General features: G+C 27.1%; 1 protein-coding gene across 1 annotated transcript in view; it reads left to right on the top strand.

Moving 5' to 3' along the window:
• LOC111639063 (carbohydrate-responsive element-binding protein-like) overlaps positions 1-26,811 on the top strand; it is a 51,748-nt gene extending 24,937 nt beyond the window's left edge. The window contains exons 5-11 of the mRNA XM_023384836.1: positions 8,519-8,574; positions 10,181-10,294; positions 14,104-14,191; positions 14,354-14,453; positions 16,562-16,685; positions 20,237-20,366; positions 26,325-26,811. Coding sequence (XP_023240604.1) covers positions 8,519-8,574; positions 10,181-10,294; positions 14,104-14,191; positions 14,354-14,453; positions 16,562-16,685; positions 20,237-20,366; positions 26,325-26,440 — 728 coding nt within the window. The 3' untranslated portion in view covers positions 26,441-26,811. The remainder of the gene's footprint in view (positions 1-8,518; positions 8,575-10,180; positions 10,295-14,103; positions 14,192-14,353; positions 14,454-16,561; positions 16,686-20,236; positions 20,367-26,324) is intronic.
• Positions 26,812-27,011: the final 200 nt, after the last annotated feature.

Genomic DNA, 27,011 nt, shown 5'->3' on the forward strand with positions numbered 1-27,011 from the left:
ATAAATGTGCAAGAATGCTATATATTTTTAATATGATCATTCCAAACCTTGATATTTTGACAATCAGCCGTAAAGATTTCTATCAAAAGTTTAATTCTACAAATGTAGGATTGAATTTTTGTTAAGTATCTTAATCTCAAACTGTTTTAAATAAAATGACCTTTGATTAAAAACTTATTATTTTATATTTTAAGAGTTTATTTAAGTGATGTTGATTTTTATTAATTTCATCATTATGCTTATATGCTTAAATATGATATAATTCTGATTATTATCCTCTCTGTCTATATACTTATATAGAAAATAATAACAAAAATTATACACACATACAAAGATTCTGTTTTTCATATTTTCATAAAAAGTAATTAAATTGAACATAAATAAATAGTGCTAGAAATCTTAAACTTATTAATAATTCAGTTATAGTCTAAAGCTATCAATAATGAAAATTATAAATTTTTTGTAACTTACATATTATTAATTTTACTCATGTCTAATTATTTATAAAATAATGAAATATAAGTTGATTTTATATAAACTTGAACAATTTTATTATAGTTATACTTATGTAAATTAACATAATTAGGAAGTTTAATTATGGATTACATTTTGCATTTATAATTTCTTTATAAATACATTATTATATTTATTATTATTTAATGTAATTTCAAATTAAATTATAGTAGACAAAAATAGTTTGAATAATACACAAAATAAAATTGAACAGTTATTAAAAGCATTAGATGATTCATTTATTCACAGAAAAATGTTTTTCAACCATATTTTATTCATCTTCTGGTCCTACTGTTCAAAATCAAATATTCTATAAGCCAAGTTATCCGTTGTAAGATTTTCATTTTTGTTATAAGATTTCAGATTTTCAGTCTCAAATCTTTTAAACTTCAGAAAAGTCAGTTTTTAAGAAGATAAAATACTTGAATTTAAGTTGGAATTTTATGATGGATGACTTCAACTTACATAACATTTGATTTTGAATTATAAGTACAGTAGAATCCAGCTAGTCTGAACTAATTGGGATTGAGCCCTTTTCGGATCAGCCAAATAATTGAAATAATGCAGAAGCAAGCAGTAAAACAAGTCTGGTTTATATAGATCCAACACTATCAATGATGTCAGTGCTCCACCCTTTATTTCATCTGACTTGGTTTCAATAGAGGGTGCAAACACAACAAAAAAATTTTTTAAATTTTGAAATGGCAACCTACCTTCATTGTTTACCTTAAAATTATTTTAACTGTAAAAAACATTGTTTTTAATACACAGTCCAGGATTCCAATCAGTTGACTGATGCTACTGTGTGAGTTAGCACACTTAATTGTAGATGTTGAATGTACTCTTCACTCTACGTTATTTTAGTCTGATGCCACAATGGCCATGAAATGGTGTACGTTGAAAGACAAGATGGACGTTTTAAAAAGGCTGGACAAGGGTGAAAGGGCAACAAAATTTGCACTAGAGTTTGGAGTGGACAAGGCCACAATAACCGACTGGAAAAAGAACCATGCAAAGATCAAGCAGTTTTATGCCTCTACTTCAGAAAAATCAGTTGAAAATTGACAAACAGCAAGGCCCTCAACATTTCACAAGCTTGATGAAGCCTTATTCACATGGTTCACTCAGGAAAGAGAAAGGGGACACCCCTAAGTGGATCTCTTGTTAGAAAAAATTTTCTCTTTGCCAAGTGAAACATGTTCAGATTATTGGTGTTCAGACTAGTGGGACTCTATTGTATTGAAATCAATGTTCACAGTTAAAAATTTTTTCTCTGTCTTTAATTTACATTTATGGTTTCATATTGTTTAGATTTTACTTAATCATTTATTTTTATAAAGTAAAAGTCAGTAGTAACTTAAAATGATTAAAATATAAGAAATTATCTTCTGTGATAATCTAAATAAAATCTGTGAACTTAATGAAATATCATAATTATATTAATACATTTGAAATATAATATAAAAAAATAAAATACAAATCATACAGTCTAATGATTTAATATTTTAGATGGTATCCCAGCTAGTATTTCACCAGCTTTATTAAATTCTTCTATTGACCTCAAAGTTTATCATGTATTAAACACTTTTAATTGTTTAAGAAATAGAAACAATTAGCAAAATGTAAAGAATAGCATATAATAGAATACTTATTTATTGTTGATATTTTACTCATCAGTAGTTTTATTATCTTCACATTTTCCTCATAAATGGTTCTATGTGCAGATGAAGTAGATAGAAGAGGATTTGATAGTGAAACAGATTTATTCACATTTTTAAAATATGAGAAGATTGCAAAGTTAGCTTTTTTTTCATTAAAAATCTCACTGTAACATGCTAGACAGTTTCCAGATACAATCAAAGTATTTATCAGGTACTGTACATTTGGTATTCATTATAGCATAAATCAAGAAGTGCCTACATAATGAACATAAATAATAATTGGATTATAATTTTTTATTTGTATTTGTTGTGAGATGGCATCTTTTAACATCAGGAGCCTGACACTAGTTAGAATAAATATTTTAGACCATGTTCTAACTCATGATGGGAAGAATGTTTTAATTTAATTTTTGTCCAAACTTAAAGGATTAAATATATTTATTTATACAAAGAAAAAATAATGATAAGGATTACAAAATAAACATACTTGATTAAGTAATATTAAAATAACACTATATAACTTTCAAATTTTGATACAATGTTTGTAAGACAGCTTAAACTATCCTATCTTAAAGCCTACACTTATTTGCATCGAGAGAGTTTACAGTTATTCCATTTGTTACCTTGGGATGTACTGCGAGAACGTTTTCTTTTGATTGAGAAGACTCCTTGTCTCATTTTTCCTTTATGGGATCGATGTATCAAATGTAAGGCAGGAACAAGGAACTTATTTACATGGTTAAACAGTGTATGGCTAAAAACATGAGATTCATGATAGAAAAACTTGGATAAAAGGTGACCTCCATCTTTTATACCAAATTAGTGGACCAATGGGGGTTGTCCACAATTTGTTTCTGTCGCTTCTAACACTTTCATTCTAGAAGGAACTCTAACTTCCTCTGATTAACAGGAAAAGAGGAAAAATGATGTACATTGATAAATTTCTCTGTTTTTCAAGTGAAATAAAATAATATTTTAAACTAAATTTTTTAAACATTTTAAATATCAAAATATTCCCTAATATAATCCTGGTTCTCACATTGTCATTATCTTTGTCTTGTGTGATAATTTTTATGTAATATTGTTATATTTATATGTACCAGTACAAATTTTTAAAGCTATTTAAACATTTATGGATCTATAAATTAATTTTAAGTTAGAAATCAGTTTTTTTTATACAGTAATACCTCGACTTATGCTACCCCAACTTACGCGAACCTGGAGTTACGCGATTTTCAAATCTTGTTGATTCGTCTTTTGTTTGAGTGCTACGCAACTCTCGATTACTCACTCTCCCCTACACTATTGTTCAGCTTACATGTTCAGACGTGTCGTGCGGAATCGACACATAGCTACAATTTATTTTGTGTTATTTATTTCTGTGTTTATTATATCTACGGAGACTTGAGAAACTCTATGTAGTGATTTCTGGTAATTGTGAATGAATCAAAAGACGAGATAAGATTAACAAGAACATTTATTAGCTTACATATATCCGACTTGGAGTTTACACAAATTGCGAAATTATACCCCGATTTATGCGAATTCGACTTACGTGGTTATCGCTCGGTCCTATCTATCGCGTAAGTTCAGGGTATTACTGTATTTATTTTCTAAATGCTTTCAAAATTCTTAGATTTTTTATCTTTTGAAGACTGATTAAACTATACTTTTAGTGGAATAGGCAATAATCTGAATTAGGAATAAAAGAATAATTTAAAAGTTCTCAATTTTTAACAAAAATAAGTTATTTAGTTTTTAATCTTGTATGATCTTAGAAGAAATCTGATTGTGACAAAATTTTGTAATTGTAGTTTGTTTCTTCAATTTCTGTATGACCTTGTCATTAGATGTTAAAAAGTTTTTTGTATGAAAAATGATTGTAATGTTGAAATTAGCACTTTTGGGATGTGGAGCATAAACAGTGATTAAAATTAAGGTAAAAATAGAAATTTTAACAACTAGAATAGAATGTAATGCAGTGGTGCCTCGAATAACGGACGCTGCGAACAATGGACTTTCCGTTCAGCAGTTATGTGAGGTGAACAATGGTCTTTCTGTGAACAAGTGCGAATAATGTTTCCACTCTTTTGCCATTGCCAATGACAATCTGCTATTTTTATAATATATTAGTATAATTAAAATATATTATTAGTATATCTGAAGTACAGAGCTTCCATTGGGATTCGGATTGCTCCCTTGTTTATTATGTACATCACCTCAGTGCAGGGTATTTACATTTATTCAAGTGTTGTGCAAATCATGGCTTNATTTTCTTCTGAAAAAAAGGATTAATGCTGACATCTGTTATTAAAGATCTTTTGAAGAAATGGGAGAATGTCAGAACAACGGCCTTAGAATAGCATCTAAACCAGGTTGAGCATAATTAGGGATGTTATGACGACAATGCTATTATTTCTAAAAAATCCTGAAGAAGAGAGAGAAAAGCAATTGATATTGGACAGATTCTTTAATGCCCCACAAACATAAAAAATATGACTAATAAAAATGCAACACTATTTATATATAATAATAAAAATACACAAACGTAGTAAGAAAGTATATAATTTTTTTATATTTGTACTGTGCATTTAGAAACATAACTACAATGTGTATCAGAGACACTGTATTTATTTCTTCCATTGTATTACATTAGTGATGAATAAAAAATGAAATGATACTAACAGATAAAATTGATCAATCTAGATAAACGTTTCTCAACCTTTTTTGGCCCACAGACTGGTAAAATTTGTGAAAAAATTTGCAGACCGATGTTATTTTAACAAAAACTTTTACTAGATATTAAAGAATTACTACAGAAGTAAATTGTTATATTATTATTATCATTTACTTACAATAATATTTAAATGTAAATATAAGTAATTATTATAATTATTTTATATAANTGCATTTTTAGACGACAAAGTGCTAAACAAAACAGTGTTAAATGAAGTCATTTTAACATAGAGTAAATAGGGATAGGTGAACACGCGACCAAAAGTAAACAAAATTTACTTTAATTTTAAGTTGTATAATTATGCAAATCAATATAAAAATATGTTAAATAACACATAAACATATGCATACAGAAATGTAAAGTTCATTTTTTGTGATGAAGGTTCTGACTTTTCTGAAATTCTTTGTTTTTTTTGCAATAAAGTCGTGAAGTTTCATTTGTCATTTTTTTTTTAAGCAAATGTCGGTAGCAGAAAATCGCATCCAAGACACCTCGTTTTGCTTTTGCACTCCTTTCAAAATCTGGATCATTCGCTACAGTTTGATCAATGATTTCAGTTATTGTTACCAAATTTTTACTAAGGAAATCTGTAGAGAAACTTTTTGGGTTCTTTATTTTCAGAATCTCTATTTTCCAGTTCTACATGAATTCCTTGTTCTGCCAGTTCTTGAAAGTCGTCATTGGTAAGACTCTCACCAGAAACCTGTGGTAACTCATCAATATCATGCTTGTCTACATCTCTTAGTCCTGCTGTATCGATTAGGTTGACTATAGTCAACCTAACGATACAGTGATAGGCTCTTCTTGTTGAGAATTTTTGGATACCTTCAGCCATAACTTCTTCCACACTTCTTTGTGCATTTATCAGTTAATTCTTGCCAAGCAAAGCCGATATTGCCTATGGCATCCGTGATGTTATATTTTTCTCTAAAATTGCATCAAACAAACATAGATTTAAAGAAAGTACACCTTTTTGCCACTTTTTTCTGATTGGTTCATGTTCATAAATGATCGTATTATATACGAATCAATGAAATGCCATGATAATTTAAATTGGCATAAATTTTGAGCTTTTTTAAGGCTTCAAGCAGATCACATTATATTGAATCAACGTTAAACAAGGCAGCGTTAAGCAGGGTCTTACTGTATTTGTAATTAATTATTTTATTAATGTTGTTGTTATTTATTTATTGATAGAATGTTTTCATGTTTATTATTTTATGATATCAATAAAATAGTTGTTTCTTCGTGAAGAATTTGATAGACAAACTATGATTAGGAAAAATTAATACATCAGAGCAAGATTTTGTTTCTGCATTTATAAGCTGCATTAAATGCAAATTTTTTAAGTAACAAACACTAATTTTCCTATATAATGAGAAATTACCTGAATACAGTCGACCCCCCTATAACACTGTTGATTATTCCGTTTTATATGAATTCCATGTTGTACGAGTCACTTAGATTTTACAAATACATGCGCCGGGCTGTGAATGGCTCATGTATTTGTAAAATTTAAGTGACTCGTACAACACGGAATTCATATAAAATGGAATAATCAACAGTGTTATAGGGGGTTGATTGTATAAATGTGCAAGAATGCTATATATTTTTAATATGATCATTCCAAACCTTGATATTTTGACAATCAGCCGTAAAGATTTCTATCAAAAGTTTAATTCTACAAATGTAGGATTGAATTTTTGTTAAGTATCTTAATCTCAAACTGTTTTAAATAAAATGACCTTTGATTAAAAACTTATTATTTTATATTTTAAGAGTTTATTTAAGTGATGTTGATTTTTATTAATTTCATCATTATGCTTATATGCTTAAATATGATATAATTCTGATTATTATCCTCTCTGTCTATATACTTATATAGAAAATAATAACAAAAATTATACACACATACAAAGATTCTGTTTTTCATATTTTCATAAAAAGTAATTAAATTGAACATAAATAAATAGTGCTAGAAATCTTAAACTTATTAATAATTCAGTTATAGTCTAAAGCTATCAATAATGAAAATTATAAATTTTTTGTAACTTACATATTATTAATTTTACTCATGTCTAATTATTTATAAAATAATGAAATATAAGTTGATTTTATATAAACTTGAACAATTTTATTATAGTTATACTTATGTAAATTAACATAATTAGGAAGTTTAATTATGGATTACATTTTGCATTTATAATTTCTTTATAAATACATTATTATATTTATTATTATTTAATGTAATTTCAAATTAAATTATAGTAGACAAAAATAGTTTGAATAATACACAAAATAAAATTGAACAGTTATTAAAAGCATTAGATGATTCATTTATTCACAGAAAAATGTTTTTCAACCATATTTTATTCATCTTCTGGTCCTACTGTTCAAAATCAAATATTCTATAAGCCAAGTTATCCGTTGTAAGATTTTCATTTTTGTTATAAGATTTCAGATTTTCAGTCTCAAATCTTTTAAACTTCAGAAAAGTCAGTTTTTAAGAAGATAAAATACTTGAATTTAAGTTGGAATTTTATGATGGATGACTTCAACTTACATAACATTTGATTTTGAATTATAAGTACAGTAGAATCCAGCTAGTCTGAACTAATTGGGATTGAGCCCTTTTCGGATCAGCCAAATAATTGAAATAATGCAGAAGCAAGCAGTAAAACAAGTCTGGTTTATATAGATCCAACACTATCAATGATGTCAGTGCTCCACCCTTTATTTCATCTGACTTGGTTTCAATAGAGGGTGCAAACACAACAAAAAAATTTTTTAAATTTTGAAATGGCAACCTACCTTCATTGTTTACCTTAAAATTATTTTAACTGTAAAAAACATTGTTTTTAATACACAGTCCAGGATTCCAATCAGTTGACTGATGCTACTGTGTGAGTTAGCACACTTAATTGTAGATGTTGAATGTACTCTTCACTCTACGTTATTTTAGTCTGATGCCACAATGGCCATGAAATGGTGTACGTTGAAAGACAAGATGGACGTTTTAAAAAGGCTGGACAAGGGTGAAAGGGCAACAAAATTTGCACTAGAGTTTGGAGTGGACAAGGCCACAATAACCGACTGGAAAAAGAACCATGCAAAGATCAAGCAGTTTTATGCCTCTACTTCAGAAAAATCAGTTGAAAATTGACAAACAGCAAGGCCCTCAACATTTCACAAGCTTGATGAAGCCTTATTCACATGGTTCACTCAGGAAAGAGAAAGGGGACACCCCTAAGTGGATCTCTTGTTAGAAAAAATTTTCTCTTTGCCAAGTGAAACATGTTCAGATTATTGGTGTTCAGACTAGTGGGACTCTATTGTATTGAAATCAATGTTCACAGTTAAAAATTTTTTCTCTGTCTTTAATTTACATTTATGGTTTCATATTGTTTAGATTTTACTTAATCATTTATTTTTATAAAGTAAAAGTCAGTAGTAACTTAAAATGATTAAAATATAAGAAATTATCTTCTGTGATAATCTAAATAAAATCTGTGAACTTAATGAAATATCATAATTATATTAATACATTTGAAATATAATATAAAAAAATAAAATACAAATCATACAGTCTAATGATTTAATATTTTAGATGGTATCCCAGCTAGTATTTCACCAGCTTTATTAAATTCTTCTATTGACGGAAGTGTAAGTAATTTTTCTTTCATTATTTTTTATTTACCTTTCATAAAATTTGCCTTATATTTTTAATCTAATTAGCAGCTGATTGAATAAAAAAGTAATTGTCTAAGCATGATTTATAAATATCATTTTTTAAATAATATAAAATTACATATTAATTGATATAAAAATTATAATTCAAATAATAATAATTAATATTAAATCATAATATTAACTGGAGTATAATTTTGAATACAAATTAATACTGTATATTAAAATAAGTAATATATATTTATTTTATAGTCTTTACAGTGTTGTAGCTGTGCATTTCATATTTGAATTACAATTGTTTGGAGAAGATTACAATTTTGCTTTTGATTTTTATTTAAGGAATTAGAAATTGAATAAAATTTCCTTTCTAAAACTGTTTTAAATAGAACAGTTTATCGTTTTCAAATTAGCTAATAAGTTGCAAAAATCATTAAAATCTATTAGATTACAATTAATAATTAATGATTAGGCAAACTGAATTACTGATATTTCTTGTCAGATAGAGTAATAAAATTATAATATGATAATTTTTGATAATTAATCATGATTAAATTGTTATTATCTATTAGTTTTCAAAATATATTTTCCCATATTTATTAATTTACATTAGTTTTGATTATTTTAAAAATTTATTTTGTAGCCACTTTTATAATTTAAAATGGATGAATTATTCAACAATATTTTGTATTTAATATTTATATTTTGCATTTAACCAAATCATATGAATGAATTGAAAATTTAAACAATATTATATGATATTGATAGAATAAATATTCAGTAGCATTTTGCATTGTAATATAATGTAAACATGAAAATACCATTTATTTATGGTAATCATATATAAATTATGAATTTATCATTTAAAATTACAAAAATTACTAATTTTACCTACTAACTGTATTTTGTTTAGAAATGTAAAATTCAATAAATGTAGTAATAAAGAATAAACTAAAGCATACATACATATTATGTATGTATACACTATTTTAGTAGAATCACATGATCATGGTGATTTTCATACTATTCTTAAGAATGCTAGATTATATAAAGCTTTACTTTAAAAAACTGCTTTGGTGTTACAATTTCTCTAATAAAATAATTTAAAATAAATTTTCTCATTTTGATTTTAACAAATTTTTTTTATTGTATTTGCAATTATCTTTTCACTTTTTTTACCATGTTTGCTAAATCTTAAATAGTTTTATAATGTTTGTCTTTGATTGTTGTTTATAATTTTTTACTTTGATTTACAAAAACAGTAGGAACAGATTGTTCTTGCCTTTCTAGGCATTACCATTTAAAACTTTCATGAAATAAATAAAATCTATATAAACTAGTATTAATATAAATAAATGAAGAAAATATTTCATTAAAATACAATATTTTTTAGATTGCATTACTATAAGTTATGTTCATTAGTTATAATTTAAAGAATAAATACAACAAATAAAAATCTATAAAAGATTTTTTTTTATATCAGACAAAAACAACTGAGAAGAAATAATAATTATTTCTAGAGAAATTTCTAATTAAGAATACATTAATGAAAAAGTATTGATAATTTTTTCATGTTAACTTTTAGGGATCTCCAAATAAACCTTTCAGGCCAAAATCAGATGAAGAACGTGTGCAATATAAGGAACATCGTAGAGTATGCCATATTAATGCAGAGCAGAAACGAAGGTGTAATATTAAGGTAATTTATATTTAGATATATAATAGGTAAATAAATAACTCGATGATAATCAAATATTGAAGTTTATGATGATACAAAAGAAAATGTACAGAGTCCTCAATATATATTGTTTTGGATGATTAATTATACAAGAATGGAATATATTTTCATTTAAACCATTAGAACAAGAATATACAAATATATTTCTCTTAAATTCTTTTATTTATTTATTTATTTTTTGTTTGCTTTTATGTTTTGTTAATAATTTTACAGTGCATTTTATAATTATTATTTTGCAATTACAATAAATTATACTGTATTACAATTTAGTGTGCAATAAGTGTTTTTTTAATCAAAGAATCAGAAAATCAAAGACATGTAACTGCAGTAGAGCATTGATTATCCAAATGCTGATCAATCGAAATGTCGGTTAACTGAAAGCGTTCCAGTCGGACTGTGTTGTGCTGAATCAAATGTTTTTGATACTAGATTAACTTCTAAAGTATAATTTTTTTTTGTTTTTATATTTTTCAATATATTTATTTTGTTTGTACAAAATAAAGAAATAATTTTTAACCATACAATAGTCACGATTATTATTATAAAAATTTTTGTTAGACTTAACATCGACGAAAATTCAATGCGAAGTGACATGCAATGGAGAAAAATTTAAACATGGGATATGTTAATATACTATTATTGGGATATACTAATATACTATATTAATAATGTATTTTTTCATACATAATCGATTATCCGAAAAATTGATTTTCTGAACAACTCCAGTCCCCAATTGATTTGGATAATCTTTGCTCTACTGTATTTAAATTTTGTAAAAATATAATAGGCATCTTTTTAAAAACTAATATTGAAAATGAGGTTCCTGTTTTTAATATTAGTTTTTAGAGTTGTCTATTTTATTTTTATGACCTTTAAAGTATTTCTATTCATTTAATTACTTACATATAAATTCAAATTTTTTACTTAATATGGAACATATCTTTCACCTAATGCATTAGTTCAATGGGAAATTGATATCTAATATATATAATTTTTTTATATTTGTACTGTGCATTTAGAAACATAACTACAATGTGTATCAGAGACACTGTATTTATTTCTTCCATTGTATTACATTAGTGATGAATAAAAAATGAAATGATACTAACAGATAAAATTGATCAATCTAGATAAACGTTTCTCAACCTTTTTTGGCCCACAGACTGGTAAAATTTGTGAAAAAATTTGCAGACCGATGTTATTTTAACAAAAACTTTTACTAGATATTAAAGAATTACTACAGAAGTAAATTGTTATATTATTATTATCATTTACTTACAATAATATTTAAATGTAAATATAAGTAATTATTATAATTATTTTATATAAATAAATATTTGACAAAAATCACAGAAAACCATGGTAATATCACAAAACCATTGCATATAGGACACAATAAAAATCAGTCTTATGATTACTAAAAAAATTAAATTAATAGTATTTTTATAAATTTAAAATTTTTGTTTATTTGGTACATTGCTAATGAGAAGATTGCTGCTGTTCTTCTTCAATTAACTTTTCAATTGTGAGTTGTAAATTAGTCAAGCTGAGTTTGAGTGGTGAAATAATTGAAAGTCAATTTCTAAATTTATTTTTTATTATTGTCATAGTGGAAAATCCCACTTCACATAAATATGTTGTTGTGAAAGGGACTAACATTTTCATCGCTTTATCGTATAGAGATGGATATTCGTTTTTTGTTTTGATCCAAAATTTATCTGTAGACATTGTTGAAAACCTAGTTTTTAACATTATATTTGAACTAATTTCAAGGATGGACTCATATTCTCTGTTACTTAAATCTAATTTACTACTGTCATATATTATGAAAGGGTTTGTTATCCACAAATTCCTTTCACATGTGGTTTTTTCAAATGAGAAATATTTTTTGAAACTATTACTTAAAGATTGTAAGTGTTGCTCAATGATTATATTTAATTTTGATAAGTTTATATCTTGCTGCAAAGTAACAAACTCAGAATAATTATTAAATATATTAATATTATTATTTTTTACTTTATCCAACCAAAAATTAATTTTTTTCTTAAATCCATCTATTTTATTAAATAAATGAAATGCATTTATTGCAGTTTCTTGTAAATTTCAGTTTAAATTGTTAATGCATGAAAATATATCACTTAAATATGCTAGTTTTGCAACCCATTCTACATTAAACAAGTGAATTCTTAAAGGACTCTTTTTTTCTACTAAAAATATTTCTACTTCTGTCCTTAATTCAAAAATCCTGGTTAAAATCCAGTTAAACATATTGTAACAAATGTCTAGTAATAAATAACTCATACCGTTGAGATATAAACAAGTGACGTATGTACTTTCCCGAACATTCCCGAATATTATGCATGACAAGAATTTGTCTTCAGTTTTGTGCTAAACATAAATTACATAAATTTAAAATATCTTTTTCATAATTTAATAAATGAAAATTTTATTATTATCATTATTTTTTGAATAAGAAAATTTTTTAACACAGAGCGGTAAAAATTCTCTGCGGACCGGTCAAGAATCTCCACAGACCGGCGGTTGAGAAATGCTGATCTAGATGATATTAGAATATTTGGTATTGGTACATTTACAATTTACAATTTTTCATTTATCATTGAATGTAATATTTGGTCTATCATGATAAATTGTTTTATCCCCATTATTGCTCCTTATCTATTAGAAAACAACTCATATAATGCATTAAAATTATATACATGTTATTTTATAATACTGTTTAGAGTATTATAAAATAACTGTAATAAATGTAATTGAATACTAAAATTTATTTCTTTATCAATTTTTTCAAAATATTTAATTTTTTATAATTTAGTTGATGATATTAATTTTTTATTTTTTTCATGTGAATTCCTTCTACATTATCTACTCTGTTTAGAGTAGATAATGTAGTACAGCACTTGAATGTTTAATAATTTTTCTGTACATAAGTTTTTGATGTATTCTGTTTGTTATTTGAATATGTATAAGTAAATTGTATGTGCTATGCAATATGCTGTATGTGTTTTGGTCATAATGGTGATATTTTTAAAGGTGTAATATTAAGGTAATTTATATTTAGATATATAATAGGTAAATAAATAACTCGATGATAATCAAATATTGAAGTTTATGATGATACAAAAGAAAATGTACAGAGTCCTCAATATATATTGTTTTGGATGATTAATTATACAAGAATGGAATATATTTTCATTTAAACCATTAGAACAAGAATATACAAATATATTTCTCTTAAATTCTTTTATTTATTTATTTATTTTTTGTTTGCTTTTATGTTTTGTTAATAATTTTACAGTGCATTTTATAATTATTATTTTGCAATTACAATAAATTATACTGTATTACAATTTAGTGTGCAATAAGTGTTTTTTTAATCAAAGAATCAGAAAATCAAAGACATGTAACTGCAGTAGAGCATTGATTATCCAAATGCTGATCAATCGAAATGTCGGTTAACTGAAAGCGTTCCAGTCGGACTGTGTTGTGCTGAATCAAATGTTTTTGATACTAGATTAACTTCTAAAGTATAATTTTTTTTTGTTTTTATATTTTTCAATATATTTATTTTGTTTGTACAAAATAAAGAAATAATTTTTAACCATACAATAGTCACGATTATTATTATAAAAATTTTTGTTAGACTTAACATCGACGNTATAATTAATTGTTTACTTAATTTATTTGTACTGTACTTGAAAATATAAAATATAAACCACAAAATTTATATAACATGTTTCTTATTGTAACAGAATGGTTTTGAATCATTACGTCATTTATTGCCATCATTGAGTCAAAATCCAAATGCTAAAGTTAGTAAAGCAGCAATGCTTCAAAAAGGTAGGATAATGAATATGAAATTTAATATTAAATAAGAAATAGAATTAATTGATAAATCACTTGTATCTTTCTTAATCAAAATAATACGTTTTTGTGTGTTTAGATTCTATATACTACTGATGTAAAGATTTTATTAAGATATTTTACAACTACCTATTTCAGCTGCAGAATATATTCGTGCATTAAAAGTAGAACGGCAGCAGCAACAAGAAGAAGCAGAATTGCTAAGACAGAAGAGAGATAGTTTGAATGAATCAATCAGGTATTTTTGAATAATAAATATTAAACTCATTTGGTTTTTAATGTGCAAATAATTTGATAACTAGAATATTTAATATAAATTTGAAACATATTGAAAAATTCCAGCTGTTTGTTATGCTTTTAATTTTACAATAAATATCACATTGGCCTGAATATTAGTCAATGTATTTTCCCAGTTTTATGGAGCAAAAAACTGCTCCAATCTTTATTTGAGCTTTAACTTATATTCCAATCCAATTGAAGTTTCCTTTGGCTTTGATAGCTGTATATAATATTTATTGTACAGAGTTACTGATGCTAAAATTTGGTGTGTTGATTGTTTAGACATGTTAAATGCCATGCAAGTTTGACCTATTATGCTGCAACCCATAAACTATTCATGGGAATTAAGTGTTTGGCATGATTGTAAATAATTAATGAGTCAATTATTCAAAAATAACTAACTAAACTAAGCCAAACTTTTTTTTATCATATTAAACAGAATCAATGTAGTTTTGGTAACTTTTTAGTTTATTCCTAGGAGTCTCTACTAATTGGGCAATTGTCAAAAATTTAGGAAAGGTTGCTGAAAAATTTATTTTATTGTAAAGTTTAAATTTTATTGTAATTATAAGTTTGTATTTAATATTATGATTATGTGTTTATATAAAAGCTTTATGAAAATGTTTTAGACAGTTATAAAAAAAGACAATTGAAAACAATGCATAAAGTTTTGATTTTGTTTTCAATGACCATAAAACTACAAGTACACTTTCCTGAATAGATGTGAATTATGCGAGGAAGCCTACTTTAATGCATGATGTATATGCTGGACAGCCTACTATCAGTAACAAAGCACATTGTCTTGATTTTGCTCTGTAACTTTTATTATTTTAATTTTTATTGATATTAATAGAAAAAAAGCAATAAGTTACAATTTGTCACTTATAGGTGCACAATGCATATGTTTCTATTTAAAAAATCCTTTTGAGATTACAATTTTCAGATTGATTAGATATGATTTAAATGCAATTTGTAAAATTTGCCAAGAATGCAATCAAAAATTCATTTATGCTGAATTATTTGTGGATATTTTTAAATATAAATTCAAAAAATTTTTCTTTAACTAAAGTAATTTTGAAAAAAAAGAAATGTAATTGAATGAGACTATTTTTCATAATTAATTACACAGATAAGTGATAAAAAATTTCACATATTTTTGTAAAAATTAGAATAATTCTATATTTATGAAATATTGTTAGTGAAGACACAATTATAAAGGATTTAAAAAAATGTTGTTACCAACAATCTGGATAGAACAGAGGTGATTATCATGGAAGGCTGAAAACCATGATGGCAATGAAATAGGAAACAGTAATAGTTTAAATGAAGATGAAAGTGATAAAGTATTGTTTTAATGAGTTTCCAAGTTTTTATAATGCAAATTGCTAATTTTTTATGTGCAAATAAAACTAATAATAAAAGATCAATTTATAGTCAGGCCTTAATTTTTTCAAATGTAAGGATTCCAAAATTGGAATTGACTTATATTTGCAGTTGATCTATATTTGAGCCCATATGGAATACTGTATTTATCATCATTTTTTTTCTTCTGAAGATTGTTGCACATGAAATGGCAGATTGGCAGATTAGTTTATTTAGTTATTTTGTTTCATGAATCAGAATTAATAATATTTTGTTTTATAAAATTAAAGATAAACATAAAATATGAATCCATAGCTGATAGATACATTATAGCTGTTTGACTTATGAAAATAAAACTAATTTTAATTCTTTTAATTGATATATGAAATTCATTGGATATTAAGTAGTTTTAATCATTTTTATAATCAGTTTTCAATTTTTAAAATATCTATAATAAAGTCTTTTTAATGAACTTTGGAATTCCTTAAAACTTTCAATGAATAAACAATTTAAGAACAAATGTTTTCAGTTTACAGCTCTATTTATTCTTAAATTGTTTGACATGTGAAATATGTAAAGAATCATAGTTCTTATCTCTTATAAGATATGAAAACATTTAATCAGTTTTTCTTAATATAACTTTGTTTTAAAGTTTAAAAAGTAGTGACTATTTTTCTCACTCTGATTATTTTATATTTATTTCAGTTTATATCAAAAGCAATTGCCTGCAACAGGTGCTCCTATTCCATGTCAAAAGACAAATAGGATGAGGGAATTATTTGATGATTATGTAAGGACACAGACATTACAGAATTGGAAATTCTGGATTGTATCCTTTCAAAATATGGATAGAAGTAAAGTAACAAATAATGTGAACAACAATATTAAATGAAAATAACTTTTACTCATAAAAAAGTATTTTCCTAGAGAAAACTCTGCAAATTTTAATACTGTTTTTAAATTTTTGTTTAAAAAATTTATAAATTTAATATTCATAGCTAATGTAACTTGAAAATTTATAAATGTTAAATTTATGAATTGTATAATTGTATTAATTTATAAATTTTCAAGTTACTTTAATTATGAATATTTTTAAACACAACAATTTAAAATGTTTGAAAAATTGCAGTCTTAATATTATAAGAAGAAATTTATCAATTAAAAAGTTTACATTTAATTTTTAACATGTATTGTGAAAATACAGTATAAGATGGTAGATACGTTCTGTTCTTTATGAATCAATTTCGTAGGAATCACAACCAATCACAGCCCGACACGTGTGAAGTTTACAGACTATGGCTGTTTGAAAGGTTTTCTTCCATAAAATTAATTGATTCTAGACTAATTCGACTCAACATTTCCAAAATACGTATATTTTTTTTTGGAAATAATCCATATAAACTAATTGTAGGATTATTTACCGAGTGTGCACAATTCGACATCGCCTTTGCTCAAGCTTGTTTTCATCGCAGAACAGCTCAGCAAACCGCGGCCGCGATTTTTAATGTTATTTTTCTGCGAAAACTTCGCTGAATTTTGGAGACATCATTAATATAAATAATTTTTATCGCCGTTGAATAAGAAATGTTTCTTTCACAAGAAATGTATAAAATTACAGTACTGTATTAGACTTACGGTACCTAATTTACATACTGTACAGACGATAGTTCGCCTAAACTCTCCGTAGCGTGGCGCCAGGCGGCGGAAAGCATATATATAATTATAATAAAGTTACAATAAATTAAGTTAATATATAATTATATATACAGTACCTAATTTGTATGTAATTAATATATAATTATATGTATAGTACCTAATTTATATATAATTATATGTACAGACGAAACTAAACTCAATTTACCTGCCTAAACATCCGTAGCGCCACGCTACGGATGGCGGGAAAGTAGTTCGGCTGCCTGATGACGTTTTACATAATTATAGGAGTTTTTTTACCGTTGTGTATGGATACCGCCACAATTTTTTTGCCGTCTTATAGGAATCGTAATTATAGGAACCAGTCTTATAGGGGGATCTACTGTACTCTTAAAATCCCTAATTTTATAATAAATTACATCAAATGATTTTAAGTTTTCCATACAGTAACTTTTTATGGCAAATATATATTGAATAGAAAAATAAAATCAATTTATCCGATAGTATTAACAAGAAAATCTAATTTCATATAGTTTACTATACGAAATTAGATTTTTTTTTGAATTGATCAAAACAAAACAAAATAAAAATTACAATACATTCTGATTGGTTGATAAATAAATTAATAATGATAATGTAATATTGAAAATAATTCTCCTTAGTTTTTTACTTTGTGTTTAAGATACAAATTAAAAAACTAAAAATTCTAACCTAATAATTGTTACATAGAGATTTTTTGAATAAAAACCTTAAAAGTTTTGTGAAAAATTGAACTTTTTATTTTAGACTGAGTACTTCATGATCAATATAGCCAATACAAGAGGGCAGCATGCATCCCTATAGATTTGCATCAAAGAGCAGTTTCATTCTGTTACTTTTTTGTAACAGAATGGGACTGTGCTTTAATCAAAATGACATTAATTTTAATCACTTTCATAGCCTTTAATCATTGAAGCAAAATAATTTGAATCAAAACTAGGAAATTAAACTGTCATCTTGTACTTGTGAAATTTGAGAAGTGCCCCTATTTGCTTCTGACACCACCTATGATTAGGTCTGCAGGAAACCATCTGGCATTAAACGATTTTCCACACACAAGTGGTCCTGTATGGGGATGAATATGGGTGGACAGAGGAGGGAAGTAACAGAGACAAGAAACCCCAGAAATGATGTACTCAATGATTACTTTTATTCTAAAACAAAACTACATTTATTTAATTAAGAAATAAGAAATATATATGGATTACAAGTATACACAAAAATAATTAAACTCAAGAAAATTGTTTCTAAACTTTAGAGATGCATAATAACAACATAGGTACACCATTGATTAATTAGCCTTATCTATCTTATAGCTATCACCATGCAAGAGAGAGAGTTTACAATAAACCACGAGTAGGTATTTACCTCTTTGACAGGCAAGATCTTCTGACAGTTCTTGTAGTATTAAATGGGAAAATGGTCACCATTTGAATGGTGAGAAAAACTTGATCATTTGAGTGACAGATGATCAGATAGATGACTGGCTGGGACAATGACTGAATCATCCTGCTAACAGGAACTGGGTGACTCGAACTAGACTACTTCATTGGGTGGCTTGAACTGAATGACTCTAACTGGGCCACCAATAGGAACTGGAAGACCTCTATGACTTTTGAATAGTCTCTTTATACGTTTTGGTTCGTCTCCTCGGTTAGAACATGTCCAAAAAAGGCAGTATTAGATGGAACAACAAATAATCATCTAATCCTAATTTTTCTCTTTACTTCTCTGTATGAGCCGTCTTTTCAGGAAGTGTTATCTTTGTTGGGATCTGTTATTTGCTTTCTAAAATTTTGTTTTTTGTTAACAATTTATTTTAACAAATTATATATAAAAAAAACTATATCACTCTTCTTATAAAAACTGAAGCCCAGGGTATTGATATTAATAAAAGTATTTTATATTATTTAACATTATTATTAAATATTATTTTAGAATAAAATTTTATAGTCTAGAACAGGGCTTCTTAAACTATGAGTCGCGACCCCATTTGGGGTCGCTTAGTGAAATCTTGGGGTCGCGAGATTTTAATGCAAAATATTGAAAATAATTTGTGAGTTTGAAAATGGCACGCTTTGTGTCACTTCTGGTGCAGCGAGACAACGATTCAGCAACATTGATTGTAGTGTGAACTAGTATAGTGTTGTCGCTTTTCAGTGTATTCAGTTGTCTCTGTTCCATTGTAACACAAGAGTGAACTGTGGTAGTACAACATTATTGTTTTTGCAAATTTGTATATATCTTTATTTTATATTTTCTTGGGTCGCGAAAAAAAATCACAATCATAAATGGGGTCGTGAATAAAAAAGTTTAAGAAGCCCTGGTCTAGAAGAAAAAATTGATCCAGAACAGGATTCGAAGAGGAAAGCCTAACTGACTAACTTTAGTTCAAATTACTTTGCTTCAATGATAGAAAGTAGCCTAATTATAGCTTGCATAAAGTTTGGATGTTTTGTATTTATTTATTTATTAAGATTCAAGCTTGATTAGTAATATATACATCATTTTAAATTTTATTTAACTTTATTGTATTAAAAGTATAGAAATAAAATTTTGCTTATGTTTTAGTTCTATTAAGTTTTATTTTAGATATTATAGTGATTAAGTAGAAGGTCTTCTAATATACTAATGTGAAAATTTTTAATTGTTATTTTTTACATTATAAAATCTTTAACCATTTCTTAGTTTAGTTTATTGATGGAGCCATTGCTTGAAGCTTACAATGATACTGTTTCAACTGGTAGTATAAATGAATTATGTGAATCTGTGTTAGAATGGGTAAATCAGCATTGTTCACTTATCACATTAAGGCCAGGTAATATTTTTAATATATCATAAATTTTTTAAAATTTTATTTCTGTTAATAAATATAGTACAATATTCAGCATTGAAATTACCCTATAAAAAATGCATGAGACTGCTAGGACAATAATTAGTAAAAAATGATAGACATATGTGTAGATATAAGTTTATTTAATTATCAGGCTATTACAACCAAAGGAAGAGGTTAAATAAAAAAAATAATAATTAATTTCAGTAGGAAGTTATATCCTCATTAGTCTTGTTGATTATTATTATTATTATTATTTTCTCCAGAAATTAAGGGATCTAAAAACAAAACCTTACAAAGGGAAGATGAAAAGCTAGTTACATCACCGCCCTATTCCTCATAATACAAGTTGCAACACCACAGGCATATTGCCATAATGTTTTGAAGAATTTCACACCAAGTAGTTTACACTTCCTCATAATTCATTCAGATTCTGGGCAGGCTGGCTATTGAGTTGCATTTGTCTTTTGATCCCACAAACACTGTATTGGAATATATGTGAAGAGCTTATTGGCAATGGAAATAGGTCAACACTGTACAGACTGTTAGGTGCTAACAACATGCAAGCACTAGCCTGTTGAAAATAGTATTCTGCATGCCTTTAAGAAAGGCCTCAAATAAAACTGGACAGGTAATCTTATCAATGTTTTATAATGGATATGAGAATTAATTAGCTAGTACACGATTTAATTAAAATGCCTCAATGTCCTTTTCTTACTAAATTATAAATTTTCGTCTATAAACAAGCATTCACTATTATCAGAACTTATTATACTGGCTTAACAGACAATACAGAGTTTCACAGAAAACAATTTTTATTTAATATTTAATATACCTGTACAGGTATATTAAATATTAAAGCCAGTATAATAAGTTCTGATAATAGTGAATGCTTGTTTATAGATGAAAATTTATAATTTAGCTATTACATGAAATTGCCTCTCATATCATTATACCCCTGATTGGTAGACAGTAGGCTGATTTCAAATAAAAGGTGAGTTTTGTTTTTTGAAACTGTGTTGTACTATTTTTTGAGAGTATTAAACACAAAAACTCATGTTATTAATCAAACACATGGCTTCTTTTCCATCTTTATTTAATTGATACAGTACTTCTACACGTTTCGGGCTTTTGGCCCCTCATCAGTCAACTAAACAAGAAAGAATATATACAGTATTCAGAATATCATATTTTACAAGTAAATTATACAAAAATAATGTAAACCACATGTATATAATTCTACATACCATTAACCACAATATGGCACTTGTACACTGAATTTGCATATTACAAACTAGAAGAATATGGTGACTACACAGACATTATAATTTCCATACATCTAATTAAAATAGTAGAATGATATATAAAATATACAATACAGTAATACCTCGAACTTACGCGATAGGTGGGACCGAGCAATAACCACGTAAGTCAAATTCGCGTAAGTCAGGGTATAATTTCGCAATTTGTGTAAAATCTAAGTCGGATGTATGTAAGCTAATAAATGTTCTCGTTAATCTTATCTCATCTTTTGATTCGTTCACGGTTACAAGAAATCACCACATAGAGTCTCTCAAGTCTCTGTAGATATAACAAACACAGAAATAAATAACACAAAATAAATTGTAATTATGTGTTGATTCCACACAACATGTCCAAACATGTAAGCTAAACAATAGTGTGGGGGGGTGAGTAATCAAGAGCTGCATGGCGCTCAAACAAAAGACGAATCGATGAGATTTGAAAATCGCGTAACTCCGGGTTTGCGTAAGTTGAGGTATTACTGTATATTTGTGCAAGTACAGTACTTGCATAAATTTCAGTATTTATATAGGAGAAACAAAGCGTAAATTAAAAACAAGATTAAAAGAACATATAGAGGCATGAAATATCATCGGTTGCAATCTGTTTTTCATGATCATTGTGTAATAAATAATTGTAATATAGATAAAGATAACACAAAAATCTTATACAAGGAAAGAAATACGTATAATAGAAGATTCAAGGAAAGTGTAGCTATAATCAACTCAAAAAATTGCATAAATAAAAATTTAAGCATAAACATAAACAAAAATTGGTTGAATATATTATAAGAAAAATAGTTTTAATTAATTTTAGATGCAGTTTTTAAAAAGGGCATGTTTTGTGGAGTATTTTTGGAGGTTTTTTGGGTTTTAAAAGTTTTAGAGATTCCACCAGAGTGCTTCAGTTCGTTTGGCTACTTTATGGCTACTCCATATGATTATGCAAATTCCAATTGTCACAAATGGTCAGAAATGCCAACTGATGTTGCTACGCCCAAGTTCAATATAATGTGATAGACCAACAAGAAATAGAACAAACTATACTATTGAAACTTTATTTAACAATTTTATTCGGAAACTTCTCTCAAAAGTTTCCGAACTTGCAACGTGCCAAAATAAGTGTCTGAGAGAACTCAGCAACGTACATCCATTATATTTGATAAGAAGAAGGGATATACTTAACAGTAAGACTCAATATTTGTTAAATACCTAAAAATTTGTATATTTTACATATCATTCTACTATTTTAATTAGATGTACGGAAATTTTATGATGTCAGTGTAGTCACCTTATTCTTCGTTTGTAATATGCAAACTCGTGGTGTACAAATGCCACGTCATGGTTAATGGTATGTTGAATTATATACATGTGTTTTAGATTATTTTTGTACAATTTACTTATAAAATATGATATTCTGAATACTGTATATATTCTTTCTTGTTTAGTTGACTGATTTGGGGACAAAAGCCCAAAACGTGTAGAAGTACCATATCAATTAAATAAAGATGGAAAAGAAGCCATGTGTTTGATTAATAACATGATCTTGTGTTTAATACTCTTAAAAAGGTGACTTGTTCCTCAGGTTAGGTTGATGTCACAATCAGATAAATCAATCTTCTTCACTTATCCAAGCAGAATGACTTGCTGTAAAGGTTGACAAAAAGTATCTTTGCTTCTCTCATAGCCATAATCAAAACCACAAATCAAGAGCTTGAAGTTAATCAATTACCATCATTTTACTTTTAATACTAAACATTTATTGATTAACTTCTAAGTCTAATTGTTTATCTTTTGTTGTGATTACAACCATTTACAATTTACATTGTGATTTGGATATCCATCGAAGCTGATACCTACTGTCAAATGCTTGCTGTGCTTGCTGCAGTGTTTTCTGGTGCCAAATGGGTTTGTTAAAGAATGTGTGTTAAGTCATTTTAACAAACAGCATCATTGACTGAATGCCACCTGTAGGAATCTTAATGAGCCATTGTTGCCAACCATGTTATATTGCAGCACATGCATCCTGATGAACATATGCTGCAATAGGAGTTGAATGTTCTGTTTCACCGAGTCCTATAACTCTATCTCTTTCAAAGTATTCAGATGCTGATAAATCTGTTTACAAAATACACAAGACATTGTTTTTTTTCTTCACAAGTAATGTGGAAACATGTAAAAGGTGGTTTCAGGTCAAAATTGTTGTCAAAATACCAGCAATGTCTTGTGTATTTCTCTCCTTCTTGTTTTATTTTTTACTCCTATTGCATTGCACAAGATTCTGTCGGTTAGAACTGAGTTAGAACTGTTTTTCAGATATTTCTATACCATTTGCATGCATCTATACCCAGGTAGGACCAACAGGTTCTCCCTGGGTGGAGCAGTTTCAATGTTGATTAGTGTAATTTTTTAGCACTTTTTTTGAAACACAACAAGTAAAACTAAACTGAATGTAATTGAGTTTAATTGAAAATTAAAACACAAATTATGACTTGTCATTGGCATGATGACACACCTACAGATAACTTTTTTTATATGAATTAATGTTTCTAGCATAGTTTATAGGTCATTGTCAGGCTCAATCATAACAAAAATAATATGATGGCCTACAAAATAAATTTCAGATTATTAATTAGACTTAAAATATTGCAGATTGTTTGGTAAGCTGAAAACATTAATTCATATAAGAAATTTGTTTGTTGGATTAGTGCAAAAAAGCTATTATTATTATTATTTTAATTAACTTATCAAGTATACCAATCAGCCAAAACATTATGACCACCTCTTGTCAACACAAGTGCTGTTCTTATAGACATGTAGCAACACATGTTGAGGTCATTAGACAGATAGCTGAGAGAAGGCTGCACAAGCAGTTGCACAATGTGCAAATGAGTAAAGCAGCAAATTCATCTGACTTCAACAAAAGCCAAATTGTGATGATCAGATGCTTTGATGTTAGTATCTCTGAATCAGCAAAGTTCATGGACTGTTTGCACTCATCAGCAATAAGTGTCTAATCAAAGGTGGTCCAAACATGGCAAAGCAATGAGCCATTGGCAAGGCATAAGCTGGTCACACCACATTGATGAAAGAGGTTGGTGTAGGCTGTCTCATCTTGTATGAAGAAAAAATGGGCTACTGTGATACAAATCTCACAGTTTCAATAGCTGATAACAGCATAAGTGTTTTAGAACACACTGTTCATCATATACTTCTGAATATGGGTCTATGGAGTCATAGATCTTGTCTTTCTCTTCTGCTAAATATAAGCATCATTGACAGCACTTGTAATGGGCATATCAGCATCAAAATTGAACTGTTGAGGAATGGAGAAGGCTGCCTGGTCTGAGTCATGATTCATAAATCTCTTGACAAATCTAATTGTGTATTTGTAGTTTGAGTTAGAGAAATGGGCTTATGATGCATTATCTCAACCATGTGATTTGCAGGAACTGAAGGATCTTTTGGTGATATTTCAGTTTCAACTTTCACTCAACATCTACCAAAATCTTGTAGAATCCATACATTACCAGATTCAGGCTATTTTGGCAACAAGATCAACATCTTATTAAGTATGTGGTTGTAATGTTTTGGCTGTTTAGTGTATGCATTATATTTTACTATTTAGCACTAAAGAATTTTTTCTATTCATTTGAATTTTGTTTGTAGATGAAACTTAAATTGTAACAAAACTCTGAAAAATTTTCTAATTCCAAAAAAATTGTGGTTTTACCAGATCAGCTAAATATTAAGCTAACTTCATTTAAAATCTTAAAGTATAGTAATCATGTTATAAAATTTAAAAATTTACAAAAAAAAATATAAATTTAAAAATAGCTTATCCTTCGGCCATTAGATGAACTTTTCAGTCATTATATGACAACATGATGGTAAATTTATCTGTCAAAACTCTTAATTAAATGATTTTTTACCTTCAAATTGCAATATGTGTGTATACGAACAATTATTAGCCAGTAGTGTTTGATGGAGTTCAGTTAGATAGGTTTGAGTATCATAATAAAATTTACATAAATTTTAAGTTCAAATAATGTTCTGATCTAATGATTGAATAAATAGTAATTTGTAAGAATTTTTGAAACATTACTAAAAATTCATTAATCCAAAGTGAACAGATTAGATCAGAAGTGAGGAATCTTTAATAAACCATTGTACTCATTAGACAACAGCTAAGTTATATGGAAGTGTTTTGATGTCATAAATTTAAATTGCTTTTTTTATAAAATAGGAACTGCTTATACACTCAAAAATCATTTTGATAAATTGATATTAAACATTTTGTTTAATATAATAATCATTCATTCTGAATGTGTATCCTTTACTTGTTAGATATTTTAAAAAATATATATAAAATGTAAATTTAATAGATTAATTATTCATTTATCTTCAGTTTACATCCTAATCATTTTGCAGTCTAAACTGTATTTTTATATGAAAATATTTTAAAAAATTAGCCAATAAATTTTCTTAAAATATAATTACATTTTTTTTCAATTTGATTATACTTATCAATAAACATTTTGAAATATTTAGCATTTTATTTTAAAAAAAATTAGTATCTTATTGGAACTTTTCCAAATTACATTATTTACAATAGATCGTAAAATATATAAATATATTTTAGGTGTTTTAAATTCTCTGCGTAACCTCGGCACAACTACCAACATTCTCACAGATCCAACACGTTTGCCCGAAGAAGCAACAAGAGCCGTGGCAAAGAAGGAGACCAACCTACACTGATTTATTGCAATATAAAACTTGTGGCATTTGCTTTATACTTTATAAACAATTTTAACAATGCAATAGGGGAGAGCAGGAATGTTTTGATTTGCTTTATGGTTTATAAGTAATCAGAAATAAACATTTGTAAGCATTAGAGAGATTGCGGCCAACATTTTCATTGTAAAAACATGAACGTTGGATGTCGAGTGCCGCAATCTGGCAAGTCTAGAAGGTTGATAATGATGTTTGCTATGTCTAGCATGATGAATAGAAGTTTGGCTTAAACTTCTTCATTTTTTTTTGTGTTTGGGGTTAAAATTATGACATATTTTATTAAAAAAACAATTATTTAAACATTTATGAATAATACTGAAAAGAAACAGACGATTTTAATCCAGAAATTATTTAATTATTCAATTTTTTTGCAAGTGATGTGAAGTGCCTATAGAATTTACATATATTTGTGTTCATAATAGCTTATCATAATTCTGTAGGAGTAGGTTTGTTCTTTCACAGCATCTTCTACCATCAACAGCGTAATACATTTGTAAATTTTCTAAAAATAATTTCATGAGCTGCTTTCAGATTT

The sequence above is a fragment of the Centruroides sculpturatus genome, unplaced genomic scaffold (assembly GCF_000671375.1).
Source record: "Centruroides sculpturatus isolate CEXI.00-Female unplaced genomic scaffold, Cexi_2.0 scaffold1243, whole genome shotgun sequence".
NCBI lineage: Eukaryota > Metazoa > Arthropoda > Arachnida > Scorpiones > Buthidae > Centruroides > Centruroides sculpturatus.